The following is a 13,863-nucleotide window of genomic DNA, read 5'->3' on the forward strand; positions in this document are numbered from 1 at the left end:
ACCGGAAGCGATTAAAGAGCCCGAAATAAATAGTTGCTATCATGTTTTAAACATCACCTTCATCACATATTTCTTACTCTGCGCTTGCTTCTGCCCTATGCGATTAGGAAAAGTATAGCCTTCGAGATCTGTTTTTGTTACAGGTTTGGAGCCGCCTCTGTAGCGTGGTTTTGGACCCGTGGCTAACACATGGCGTTTATAACGTGTTTTCGGTTCCCAAATCACTTTTTTAAAGACAAAGACATTTGTTTACTTTTTCTCAAAGACAACGGTCACTTGTACACTACCTCAACAGCCTGAAGTTCACGTTCATGACCTGTTTTGGTTCTCGCAATCGCTTTGGGCGTATACAAAGCAGGGCCTTTGAGATATGCATTTGTTGATCAGAGGTGGTTGTCGCTGGAGCATGGATGGGCGCGGATTTCATTTCAAATAATACATATAATTTACATAAAATTTATTTGGAGAAACAATATTCTTTTTAATATTAAATAATTGTATCGCAAGTCCCTACGAAAGTTTCGCTTTCGTTCTTATTTCCATAGATGGCAGCAGCGGTTTTCCGTTTACGTCATAAGGTGTTTCCGCAAAATCTTTAGGTGAAATGTATTCGAAACGACAAACGTCGAGGAGACTCTAGTGATTCTAGGGTCTTAAAAACAAAATCCTGTGGTGGTCACCGATGTCACTCCTAATTTGAAGCTTCTCAGAAGGGTCCACAACACAGAGAAACAAAATGGGGATCCTCTGGTCAAGATTCAAGGTGAAGTATGGCCGGTCGCCTCTAGCGACCACTGACGAGTCTCTTGTAAACGGCGCCTGAAAGCATTTACGCGCGTTTCTGCCTGTGGAAACCGTGTATTGTTTGCTTCATTTAATCATTCTCTCGATGCGGTTAGACAAGAAGTACTGTCACATCCGTGTACATAAACGCTTGCGACTTGAATGTCACCGCTGGGATGCTTTCCTCATAGAGCAACGTCCTCGGCCAGCTTTTGTTGGCTTTTGGGGCCGTACCTGAGGAGCGGATCTTCTACGGCGGTTTCCGTTGATAAGCCAAGCAAGCAGCCTCTCTGATGCCACTCTTTTGCACGCGAACATAGTTTAGCGTCGCTGTTTGCCGTTTGCGCTGTTTGTGGGCTGTGCCTAGGCGATTAATGAAATGCCCGCAATGAAATGCCCTACAAATCCGCACATTGATCACCGGCAACAGAAAAAAAGAAAAGAAAGAAAGCGGGTCGTGTCAAGTGCTGAGTTCAAACCAGTCGAACCGCTGCTACGAGTCGTAATCGGACCTCGCAAGGAGTGCAATTTAAGTTGAACTTTTCAGTGACACGTCGCCGGGGCGACTTGCCCGACAGGTATGCGTGGTCAGCGGGCGCCGGAGTGGTCAGTGTCCTCCATCACTTACTTTTGGCTTGCTCGTTTATTTTGTTTCCTAGTACGGTATTGGCATGCGGTGACTGAATAAGGCCAAGGTTTCGCTTACTTGTTGTTTTTATCTGCGGATGTGTCGAACCGGTGCGTCCTTTCGCAAGTTCTCATTTATATTTTGCGTTTAGTAATAGTTTCATTCCAGTTGATCTAACAGAAGTTCTTATATGCCAGACTTATAACCGACATTACTGCACTTTGCATGTTTTGTTCTCAAAATATTCAACTATGCATCGAAATAGGCTAGTTTCGCTTTTAGCTGACACCTTAATGTCTTTCGAGTTTAGAACTATGAATTGTGCTTTCTTGTCTTTAAATGCGTACCTTCTAACTCCATACCGTTTGGTTCAATTTGTTTTTAAAAAACGGTCATGTATAAATGTCGTGGGAACCTGCTGTAAATAGTTGAGTGATGTGTAAACATCAGGCAGACGAGTGGTGCACAGTTTGCATGAGTAGCAAAAAAATGTACACTGTTATTACAGTATTATTGCAAGAACGATGAAACACTGCTGTCATAAGAGAAAGGACAAACATTGTTTACGCAAATTAACATTGTGGGTACACATTAAAGATCTGCAGATAGTCAAAATGAATTCACAGTCCTCCACTACGGCCTGCCTCATAATCATATTGTGGTTTTGGCACGTAAAAGCCCAGCAATAAAAAAATGATTACCATCACGATGCAAGGGAAATTAAACTACTTTATAGTAGTAAGAGCAATACTATGTATGGCAGTAAATGGACTGAGCGAATCTGTACAGTATTCCAGTTTACAGTATGCCAGTGGAGGTGAAATGGTTGAAGCTAATAGGACCTTCTACTAAAAGGCCCTCTACAGAGGCTATTATGTGTGGAACGTGGTTAGGTGATTTTGATAATTGTATAAAGGCAAGACCCTGCAAAATATTTGTCATAAAGGTGAAGTTTAATGAAAAAAATTTTTTAACTGGTAGCAAAGGTGGGCTTCACGGTACACAAGTGAGTCTATGCTCCAAACTTCACTCTTTAACAGCTCCTTGCAGCATCTGATGCTATTTACAACAAGCACAAAGTAATTGTGCACCATCTGAAAGAAGCGCGGAGCAATACAGGAGCTCCAGTCATCTTCAGGCCTGCACGAAAAACAAAAAAGCACTGGACAAGCTGGTCTTGTCGTTTTTATTTTTTTGCAAGTACGTGCTTGACAAGCTTAGCTCGTCTTCCGTCCTTAGAGGGTTAACACGGGTCAAAACGTAACCATACATGAACACAGATGCAAAGGTCATGTGAGCTACGAATAATACAACAGGGAAATGAATTTCTCAACACATGCACTGGGGGTGCATGTGATATTGAAGAAACGTTGAAAGAGTTGCTGACATTTACAGTGCACACTAATTGGTTGATCAATTGTGTTGCTTTAGATGTGAATGACTGAGCAGAATGACGGGCATGAACTAATTTAATTGGCAGCATGGTTGGGTTGAGGAAACACTAAAGGGCACCAGAATAAACAATACTGGAAATGTGTAATGGTTACAGAGAGATATGTGGCTGAAGCAAAAAAAGGTCATTTGCTTTCTTTAGTCAGTAAAAGTAATCATTGTTTTTATTTGTTCTTAGAATTTCATTTTGATGCTGTACTTCCAATGGGCAGCTAATGATTGTTCACAATATGTGCACAAAAATGAATGTGTAGAGAAAAGAGGCAGTAAATGTGCTTTCGGTACTTGGCCACCGTAGTTAAAACTCGTTATATCGTAGATGCATATGACATGAAATACGTTCGTTATATCTAATATTCATTATAAGCATATATTTGTTAAATGTTGATATCCCCAAGAAACATTTTAGGTTTCACTTTATTATATCCAATAATTGCTGTATCCGTGTTTGTTATTCAAGGCTCAACTGCACGTTTGCAGTGTGTACAAGGGTTGCAGAAAATGCAAGTCAGCAGCCATAAATAACTGTATAACTTTCAAACATGGCTTTAAAAGTGCCTGCCCAAGCTTAGGGAGCATTTACACGTGTGAGTCACCACGGAGGTCATGCTACTGACGACCAAGGAGTGGCTCACGGCGACCAGTGTTCACACCGGCCGGCGCAACCTGCCCATTAAAAGTCTTGCACTTGGTGCCATTCGCATTTGCTTGCACCGCCATTGTTAAGTAAAATAAGCATCGGCGTATACAGGCGTCTTGCTCGTGCGCCACTGATTGGTTCAGTATGTTTGCGACCGCAGTCGCATGACTGAAAAATCGAGCAGCAAGTGACTGACTTCAAACAGTCGCTTTTTGACCAAAGTAATAATTTGTGATTGATCGCTCTGTGACCAACGTGGTCGGGCAACCACTGCAAGTCGCCGGCGTGAATGAGCCTTTAGTGTGACTGTGACTTCCTTGCCTGTGTCACTCTAGCCAGTGCCTGCTACAAATGCATTCAATGTCAAGATCAGGCAAAACCGGCCTGATTTGAGCGCTTTGATGGGCAAGAGCCTTGTGTAGAGATCACTGGTTTTACGGAGTTTTATCAACCAACTGTATACCTGCAAATTAGCTAATCTAATCTTGGCTAAAATGTTGTTTATTTCTGTTTGGTCGTTGTCTTATATTCGAGATAGGTGTTCGTGAAAACAGAGATCAGTGATAGCAAGGCTGAACAGCTTGGAATTATTCTCAGGGGAAGGGTTATGTGTGTATTTCACCACGACTATGTTCTATAGCTAAAGTGATTATTAATTATTTATCAACATAATGGGTTTAGAAAGAGTCCGTAAGATCACTCAAGGGGTAGCCTTAAGAGCAAACCGAAACATTTGTAACTGACCCGATGACAAGGGTGACACTTGAATATGACAAAGATGATTACACTTGAATGATGACAGCTGAAGGTGCGATGACAGTGATGACAGTATAGAGATGATAACATTAAAGATGGCGATATCTTGCAGTATGGACCCAGGATCATATCTTAGATGGAGATGTTCATTTTGATAATTTTTTCTTAGCAACTTCTGGCAAGTGAAGTTAATGTTTCATGATGGGGGGGTGCTTAGAACAGATGGCACGAAAATCACTTAAGATATTCGTAACAGCTTGCACAGTAACAGAAAAACAGAGTGACAAGTTTCACTAAACATGCAAATCCAGAGTGCTTGATCATGTTGTGCAATACAGTCAAGTCCAGAAGAATTAATTGTTGGGCTAGTTGGTCTTGCAGAGATGAACAAGTAAATTAGCACAATGAAAGACACAGACACAAAAAAAGGGAGACAAAGACGAGCGCTTGCCTCTGTCTGCCTTTCTTGTGTCTGTCTTTTATTGCGCTAATTTACTTGTTCAGTCAAGTCTAGATACAGTGAACTCATTCGTTGTACAAAGAGTGCTTGCTATGTTAGAATTTGGTTAAAGTTGCACATGCCCTCAAAATCATTTATGATAGCTTGAACAAAGTGCAGAAGTGATGCTTTATTCTGAGAAACGACATGCATGGTGCCTCATCGGCAGAAATCATGGATGTATTGCTAAACCTGTTATTGTGGGTGTCAAGTTTGTCAGGTTTTTGACATTGTAGGTTAAACCTTTTGCCTGTGTGAGCTCCTTGAGGAAGGCTATGCAGCTTAAACCTGTTGATGTCGACACTGTAGGTGCGATCGAAAGGTGGTTGGGTTTCTTTGTCATTGTCGTCCTCACAATAAGCTGGCAGTTTCGCCAGAATTGAGAGGCATTGACAGCGCAAGGTTTAGCATCGCGCTTGGACTCCTCGGACGTTTTTCAAAGTATACATGGGTGCAACATCTTGGTGCGACGCAGCACGCAAGGCAACTCCTGCTGGGTAAAAGCAACAACGCCCTGTCTCACCGTCAAAATGTCTCACAACACTGGCGTGATGAAGAGCACTGCCAGTGGTGTTACAGGAGGCACACATCACTGGTGTGCAAGATGAGGCTAACGGGAAACCATCGGCGTTTAGAAAATGCGCCAAGTGCCTCAACGTGCTGGCTTGCACGCAGGAAAAAAACAACTGTCTTTGCACGAATTGTTGACCTCGTCTTCTGTGACCTCCAAAGTAAATACACTGATGCCACCACTCCGAGTCTGTATAGGGCACAAAAACCCAGACAAGTTACCAAGCACCAATGCTGCATGATGGTGCACTGGTTAGCACAAAGTGCTCTCAGCTGCACAATGTGGCAGGTGCATATTCCCCTCGTGTGCAGTGCATATATTTAGTCCAATATTTGACAAAAACTACTCAGGTGAGGGTGATACATGGTTGAAGTAAAACAAGCTCTGGCCTAAAGTTTGAAATAAAAGCAAACACATAGCATTGACGTTTTGAGGCTACTATGAGATTTGTAATGGCGTCGAAATGTCGATGCTATATGTTCATTTTTCTTTCAAATCTTAGGCGAGTGGTTTTATTTTAACCTTTATATAAATATTTGTGCGCGCAATTGGTTTTTGCCTGTTCTTTCCAGTGGTGGCAACAAATAAAACCACAGAAATAGGCCTTCGGTTGAATTGATTCTCCAGCATACTCAGTATGTCTCCATAGCACTTTAATGTGCTGCGTATTGCTACAGGTGACTTCTTTGCAGAAGACACTGCCTTGTTTGATGCGACATTTGACGGGCCGTGTTCAGTATCTATGTCGAAACAGTAATATTTCCTTTCTCATAATGCTTTCAGGTACTAATTGACTAGTACATGTACGAGGGTTGATCCAGAAATAACGTTCTCATCAATGTTACAAATAGACAACGTTGTTTGTTCTCATAGCAATGTACATCGTTGGAAAGAAGACTTTGCTCTATTTTTCGACATAATCGCCATCTTTTTCTACGCATTTTTGTAGAGAGTGCTCCAATTTCAGTATCCCAATGTCGTAGAACTCCACCGCCAACCCGTTGAGGAAATGTTTCACCTCTTCTTTGACTTCATCGTTGCTCCGGGAGTGTTGGCCACTCAAGTGTTCCTTTAACTTAGGGAACAAGTGATAATCGCTAGGCGCGAGGTCCGGACTGTACGCTGGGTGGGGCATGGCAGTCCACCCAAAGTTTGTCAAAAGGTCCTGGGTTTGACTGGAGACGTGAGGTCGGGCGTTGTCGTGAAGCAGCGTTACACTGGCTGTCAATCATCCTCGCCGGCAGTTCTGGATAGCTCGCCTGAGTTTCGTTAGTGTTGCACAATAACTGTCCGAAGTTGATTGTGTTCCCAGGTTCCATGAAATCGATCAGCACTATCCCCTTATGATCCCAAAACACACTGGCCATGACTTTGCCAGCAGAGGAAGTTTGTTTGAACTTCTTTGCGACTGGTGACCCTGAGTGACGCCATTGTTTGGACTTTTGTTTCATTTCGGGAGTAAAATGAAACACCCACGTTTTGTCTCCCATAACAATGGAGTCCAACAATCCTTCCTCATCTTCTTGACACTGTTGAAGAAACTGGCGAGCACAGGCAAGGCGTTTCTCCTTGTGTTCTCCTGTCAACAGACGCGGTACCCATCGAGCACAACACTTGTGATACCCCAATTTTTTAGTCAAAGCTCTTTCCACTGTACCGTAAGAACTCCCAGGAATCTGAGCAACAAGTTCACGGACGGTGATCCTCCTGTTTTGAAGCACTTCGCGTTAGACCATCTCGATAATTGCCTCCGAAACTGACGGTCTTCCAGCTCCGTTCTTTATCGTGGACGTCCTTCCGACTAGCACTAAACTTCCTGCACCATTTTCGGACTGTGTTGAACAGACATACACTTGTCGCCACACACCTCTGTCAACTAACGATGAATATCCACGGGTGAAGTCCCCTTGGCATGCAAAAAGCGAATTACTGGAATGAATCTCGCATTTGGCAGGAGCAACAATGGGCACCTCCATCTCGGACGGCTGCTGAGCCAAGACTGAGCGGCGCAGCGAAGCGTGGCCGGGCTGAATCGAGGAGTAGGGGGAACAGCCATGCACAGCGGTGTTGCCGGATTTCGCCTCGCACCTTCCCTTGGGGCTGGAGCTCTTTGGGAACCTTATTTCTCGATCGACCCTCGTATTTCAGGCTGGTGACTCAGTTAATCTTATTCAAAAGCTAACTGCACAATAAATAGATGCTTAAGTCAGCTGGTAACTGCTGGGCCATTGTAGCAGTAGATCACCTCACACGATACGCCGAAACCGCTGCTCTCCCAGCAGCTACAGCACGCGATGTTGCCTCATTCCTGCTTCACCGATTCATCCTGCAGCATGGTCCACCACAGGAATTGCTCAGTGATCGCGGCCGTGTCTTCCTGTCAGAAGTGGTTGAAGCCATTCTTAAAGAGTGCCACGTTATTCATCGCACAACTACGGCATACCACCCACAAACCAATGGCCTCACAGAGCGCTTCAACCGCACGCTCGGCGACATGCTTTCAGTGTACGTTGCCTCCGACCACACGAACTGGGACGCCATTCTGCCCTTCGTCACCTACGCGTACAACACCACTACTCAGGAGCACCACTGGCTTTTCGCCCTTTTTCTTACTGTACGGTCAGCACCGTCGCATACCATCGACACAATTTTACCTTACCGGCCGGATGCATCCGAGGGCTCGCCTATTTCTGCAACAGCAAGGCATGCTGAAGAATGCCGCGACCTTGCACATGCCTTTACTTCCAACGACTAAGAGCGCCAAAAGAGCACTCGCGGCGGCGACTCCACTTCCACGGTCACCTTGCTTCCTGGCGCGCTTGTGTGGCACTCTGTCCCGTTCACCGCCCCTGGCCTCTCATCGAAACTACTCCCGAAGTATGAAGGCCCTTACCGAGTCGTCAAACGCGCATCTCCCGTGAATTATGTCATCAAACCAGTTGAACCGTCTTCGGACCAGCGCCGTCGTGGACGAGACATTGTCCATGTCGACCGCCTCAAGCCATACTACTATCCTGTCATCCTGACGAGCTGTTAGGTCACCGATAGGCGCTAGTGGGTCTGGCTCTAGTGGCCCCAGACGCTAGTGGGTCCAGCGCTTTTGCTCGGCAATGGCACTAGTGCTTGAAAGTCATGTCTCGTTTTGACTGTCACCGCTGCGCTGCTCCGAACTCTAATAAACCCTTTACAAGTGTAATAATGAGGACTTGTGAGAAAATGTATGAAGCAACACCCTATCGCCTTGTTTTTGCACCGATAGCATCTCAATATCGGTGAGGGTGATATCAATGACTCCTCAATAAGGAACTCTCGTATCTTGCACATAGATGATGGCAACCATTTATTTGTGTTGTCTATTTATATTCATCATTGTGGCTATCTTCCTGACTATGTATTCCTACATTGGTATGTCTCCTCTCCCTCCTGCCTATTCAAGCTCCTGTATATACTGCTGTTTGCACAATAAAATATTGGTTATTAGTCAGCGCTTCGTCTGTCTCAGTCTACACATCCCGTTCTTTGCGCTATTACTTGCTTTTTCATATTTGTCGTGTAGCACTCTTCTACAGCAGCACTTCCCTTTGCTGCACTCTTGCCCACAGCTGTGAGGTGATGCGGCTATCCTGCCGTGCAAAAACACCACTTGTGCCTCTTCTTGCTTTTTATGTTCTTTTTTTTCTGTTTTTGCTTTCACTTGGCTTCTTTGTCCCCACTGCTATGTTATGCTTACCTTTGAATGACACAATGGGCATTGTAGCAGCAACTGCGTCTCAAGACACTGCTTTCTTATCATTAGCACTTAGAAACTTAATTTGCTGGCTGTTATTTTTGGTGCCAGTTTGCGATATAGTTACGATCAAATATTTTGTTATATTATTTTTGTTTCGCAATCAGCTCCAATTCATTGTCATTTTTTTTTTCTTTATTGTATACTTGGCAAAGGAAGCTGCAAGAAATTTCCAAAATTGCTTTTCGTTTGAAAGTGCAACTGTGTTGCTGTGAGAAAAGGACAACTGACTATCCAAGCCAAGTTTTTAAGTTATGAAAAAGTAAATATGCAGAAACCTCTTGTTTTTTTTTTTCCCCCATTATAAAGAAAAGGAACTGTGCAAGCCTCTAGACATCTGGAATTTGGTCTTTATTTAATCAATTTTTCACCACTGTCTTGAACATTTTTATGGCGTAATAACTGTTATTTCTTGTGTTTTTTATAGAGAGACACTTAAGAGGAAGATTTAGCTTGTACCCAACTCCAATGCCGCCTATTCAAGTGCTTGTAAAATACAGAAATGATTTTTGAGATAACCCCTGAATTGATTTTAAAGAAATTTGCTGCATTTGAGAGAAAAAGTTAAATTCTAGTTACTTTTTCAAGTGGAATGTTGATCTGGGCTTGAATTTTTTTTTTTTTTTTGCAAAGGTCCTAATTGCATATTAGTGGCGTACTTGAGAGCCATGTATAATAGATTAATTTCGTCTGTTTCAGATTTATTATTAGGTGCAGTTTACATAATTGCGATATAGTTTTTTTTTTTTTGCTGAGTTAGAGTTGTAAACTTCATAGTTTCATCTTCTGAAAATTTGTGATTATCAACAATTTTTTATTGATAAATTGCCAGCTTAAATCAAAAATTCACATCCAGCAGCCACTAGATTAACTTTTTCTTTTAGACGAAAAAAACCTCACCAAATTTGGTGGAGTGGTTGTCGGGGACAAACGATTCCTCCGTTCTCATGTGTTTAGATAGGAGCCTCCAAGCTAATAAGCTTCCTCTTTAGAGAAGCACAAGATCAGTTTAAACTGATTAAGTGTTCTTTCAGAACTATGTTCATTAGTTTTGCAGTAATAGGTTGATTATTAGAAGAGAAAATGAAAAGTAAAGTTCCATTTTATTTATTTCCTGCCGAAACCCCATCGCCAGTACATCAGGGTATCGTAACAAATTTCAAAGTTTTTTTTTTTTTTTTCGTACCTGCACTGTTGTGGCTCTGTTACAGTTTTCGAAACTTCTAGAGTTCAGTCTCTGGTTCTTTTAGAATGGAATGTACTCACTCTTTGCCAATAAAAAATTAGCTTGGCCCGAGCAGCCACCGTCAAAATCCACATCGTCACAGTGGGCTTTTACTCAAACTTCAAGGTGGTGGCATCATCGATGTTTTGGTTTTTGCATCTTTTCTGGCTTGTCAAGCCTCCTCTTATCTAAGAGCAGTGTTTTTTTGTTTTTGTTTTTATTGCAAAAGGAACGCTTAAATAATTTTCCTCTTTAGCGACTATTGAAGATAACCTTGATTGGTAAATTACGTGTCTGAAATCCAAAAAAAGCTGTCTTACAAAGAGTGAAGGCTCGGCATGCCAGAGAGAGAATTAACTGTAATGAAAAGGATGGCTCATTGGCCTAAGCAGGGGTTAGGTTCAATGGTGGGAATAAAAAGACGCCACATTGAAGTTCTTGCGCCAGCTTATTGTGATGCTGCAGATTTTAACACTGTCTGCATCGAACTAGTTAACTTTTTAACTAGAACGAATAATTTCATTGGTTTTTGAAGGGCCTGTTTAGTAACAAGGAAGTGACACAAACATAGCGCAGGTTTATGCTGGCACTGTGAAACTATTACTAGCTTCCGGTCAAGTCTGATCTCATGTTTATAGAGTTTGAATAGTGGTGAATGGGTGGTAGCAAACATTACAGTGCATTTAGAGATGAAACAAAATGCAGATATGCCAGATTTACTGGATATTTTTGCAAAAACCTCGATGAAGCTGTGTCTTCATGTCATTCTGTCAGTAGTATCTGGGAGTCATCCATGCAGCCCTGTGACCCTAAACAGGTGGTGGTGCCCATCAAAACATGACCTCAGGGATTGCCGGCTCACTGTAGGATTCCGGAACTGCAAAGGCATTGACGAGGTCTATTGCTATGACACAGGGACTCTGAAACACCTTTTCTTACAACCTGAGCAACACCCTGGAATGAGGGCAATGGCTTTCAATAAACATATTCCCCCAAAATTTCGGAGGGTGTTTACGAGCTGCAGGAAAGAGCAAGTGATCTACTGAGTGAGATTGTAGTTTCGTGCTGTGCACAGTGAAACAGTATTTTACTTGCTGGTTAATAGCAGTTCTACTGATCAAGAACATTTTCTTGCCATGTTCAAAAAGTTTTGCAATGCCCCTTTAACCCACAAAGCCCAAATATCATTTTTGCTATGCTGAGATTGATACCTTGAAATTCTCCATTAAGCAGGGGAAACCTAACACGAAGCCCATAGTAACGTTTTTCATACATATGGGGTGACTTTTCATTTGTGGTGTATCTCGGCAAACCAATTACTAAGTAAATATTTATAACTACTAAATAATTTTTAGCTCAAGTAAGATTTAAATTTTTTGTATATATGTACTCTCCCTGACCAGAAATAAAGATTAACAATTTATTCTAATTTTCTGTGATGTAGAATGGTGATTAGGCTTTGTGGGGTCAATGCAAGGATTACTGAAGTCTGCTCTAGGAGAGTTGCTCATTTACTGAACCTGAAGAGAGGACTCGTGGTGTTTGTGTTATTTCTATCGTAGCTAAGAAAATTGTATCGTGAAATTTTGATATTGTTGCAGTTGTTTTCATTTGGGAGATGAACAATAGAACCATGTTTAAATGATTTATATCTTCCTTGCAGAACAAGCCTGGAACAAAGGAGTTACTAGATGACATTGAAAAGGTATGATTGCCATACCGTTTAAAAAAACAACACATTCTTTTCTTCTTTGTTTTCCTTTGTTTGAAAAAACCCTGATACAATTTTGACAGCTGTGCAAGAACACATTGATTTGGCAGGGGAAGTCTTTGTGAAAACTATGGAGCAATTAAACACTTTGCATTAACTGGGTAATAGATAGTCAGAAAATCAATGTTTTCAAGCGCCTCTACCATTTTGTGGATGATGTCACTTGACTGAGTGACTGCATTGTTTTCCTGTATGCCGTAATCTCCAATACTTCCAGCACAGCAGTGCACAATATTTCTTCAGTAGTATATTTAGGCATAATTTGTTTGCTTATAAAAAGTAATAAACATGAAAATGGGAGATGCATATAAATCTTGAAAACAATGGCACATTTCCGGCTTTGAGTCCATCACAATGCATTGGATCGAACTGGTATACTGTCCGCGAGTGGCACGGGAACAGCTGTGTTCCAACTGACGGCAGACACCACTCTCGTATTGCAATGCCGAAGTAGGCAAGGTGTAGTCATAGCCACTTGGAATACGAGTCAACCTATTGATTACCAATGGCAATGTGGGTATAGTAATAACACATGTTGTAAACATAATATGGGCCCTGTAGGCTATGTTGAAAGTGAATTTCAATGACAACATATCCGCAACATTTTCATGCTTTTACGAAATATCAAACTTTGTCCCCTTCATGCGCCTAAAGGAAACTAGAGCCAAAAAGAACCTGCATTTTTGCTGATTTTGTGGGAAGCAAAGAGTGGAGAGGAAGGCCCCAGCTTGAGAGGAGGATTCTTTACTGTTGTGGGCTGCGATAGTATTTGCATGAGTAGGCTTTCCTAATGAAGCACTCTCCCAGGTCTAAATGATCATCTGAGGTATGGCGAGAATTCTGTCATCAACCTCTAATGATATGGGACTCTAGCAGTGGTGCCATTTGATCACGTTGATGCACAAGTAGATGAACTATATTCGAAATGTCTGCCATTATTATCATTGCTTGTGGCTCTTTATCGTGCATAGTTGCTTAACTGTATTCATTTCTCTCCTCCTCTTACAGAAAGTAAGAAATATAAATGAGTACAAACTGAACACAGAGCGACAGCAGAAGAGGCTTGTGGGAGCTCTGATATTCTACTCGTGTTTATTCTACATATTGTGTATGGTCATAACATACGTGTGGTACTACCCGAGGACACTTCAGGGCCAAGTCTTGTGCGCTGTGCCAGTGGTGCTGTTTCCTGTCGTGTAAGTATGCTGTCACGCTTTCACAAAACGGTGGAGTTGTGCTCGTGGCTTGTTACTTGAGTTCTGTTTAGAGTAAATTTATTTTAATGCCTCGCTCTTAAACGGTGTTCGTGGGATATAGTTCCAAGTTATGCCTTCCTAGGGGAGCGCTGGCTTAGGTATACTTGAAACGGTAAAGCTTTCTGCTCCACAGTGTGCTCTTCTACGTCGCTTGCCTTGAACCTAGTGCTTGGCACAGGGTCGTGGCTGTGGCGATCTGCTGTTGAACGTAAGGTTACGGGTTCAATACCCAGCGGCCGTGGCCGCATTCCTATGGGGGGGGGGACAAAATGCAAAAATGCCCACATGCTGCATTTTGAGAACACATCAGACAACCTCAGGGAGTCAAAATTTATCCGGTGCCTGTCCCCTCACTTTGAACATAAGATAAAAATGTATGGTCTTCTGGGTACGGGGAGCGTGCGTTACGGCAGTGGCGCTGGTGTTGCACGGGGCGAGACGAAGGTATCTGTCGTGAATGTTGTTGCAGCCGACGTATTGTGAAGCACTGTGCGG

At 42.6% G+C, this 13,863-nt stretch overlaps 1 protein-coding gene across 3 annotated transcripts in view; it reads left to right on the forward strand.

The window, feature by feature from the left end:
• Positions 1-580: 580 nt before the first annotated feature.
• The window catches only part of LOC119455539 (endoplasmic reticulum junction formation protein lunapark-A-like), a 59,651-nt gene continuing 46,368 nt past the window's right edge, over positions 581-13,863 (forward strand). For all 3 annotated transcript variants that reach the window (XM_049668861.1, XM_037716944.2, XM_037716943.2), the window contains exons 1-3: positions 581-763; positions 12,005-12,046; positions 13,121-13,308. In XM_049668861.1, the coding sequence (XP_049524818.1) occupies positions 737-763; positions 12,005-12,046; positions 13,121-13,308 (257 nt within the window). In that variant the 5' untranslated portion in view covers positions 581-736. The remainder of the gene's footprint in view (positions 764-12,004; positions 12,047-13,120; positions 13,309-13,863) is intronic.

The sequence above is a fragment of the Dermacentor silvarum genome, chromosome 6, assembly GCF_013339745.2.
Source record: "Dermacentor silvarum isolate Dsil-2018 chromosome 6, BIME_Dsil_1.4, whole genome shotgun sequence".
In the NCBI taxonomy this organism is placed as follows: domain Eukaryota; kingdom Metazoa; phylum Arthropoda; class Arachnida; order Ixodida; family Ixodidae; genus Dermacentor; species Dermacentor silvarum.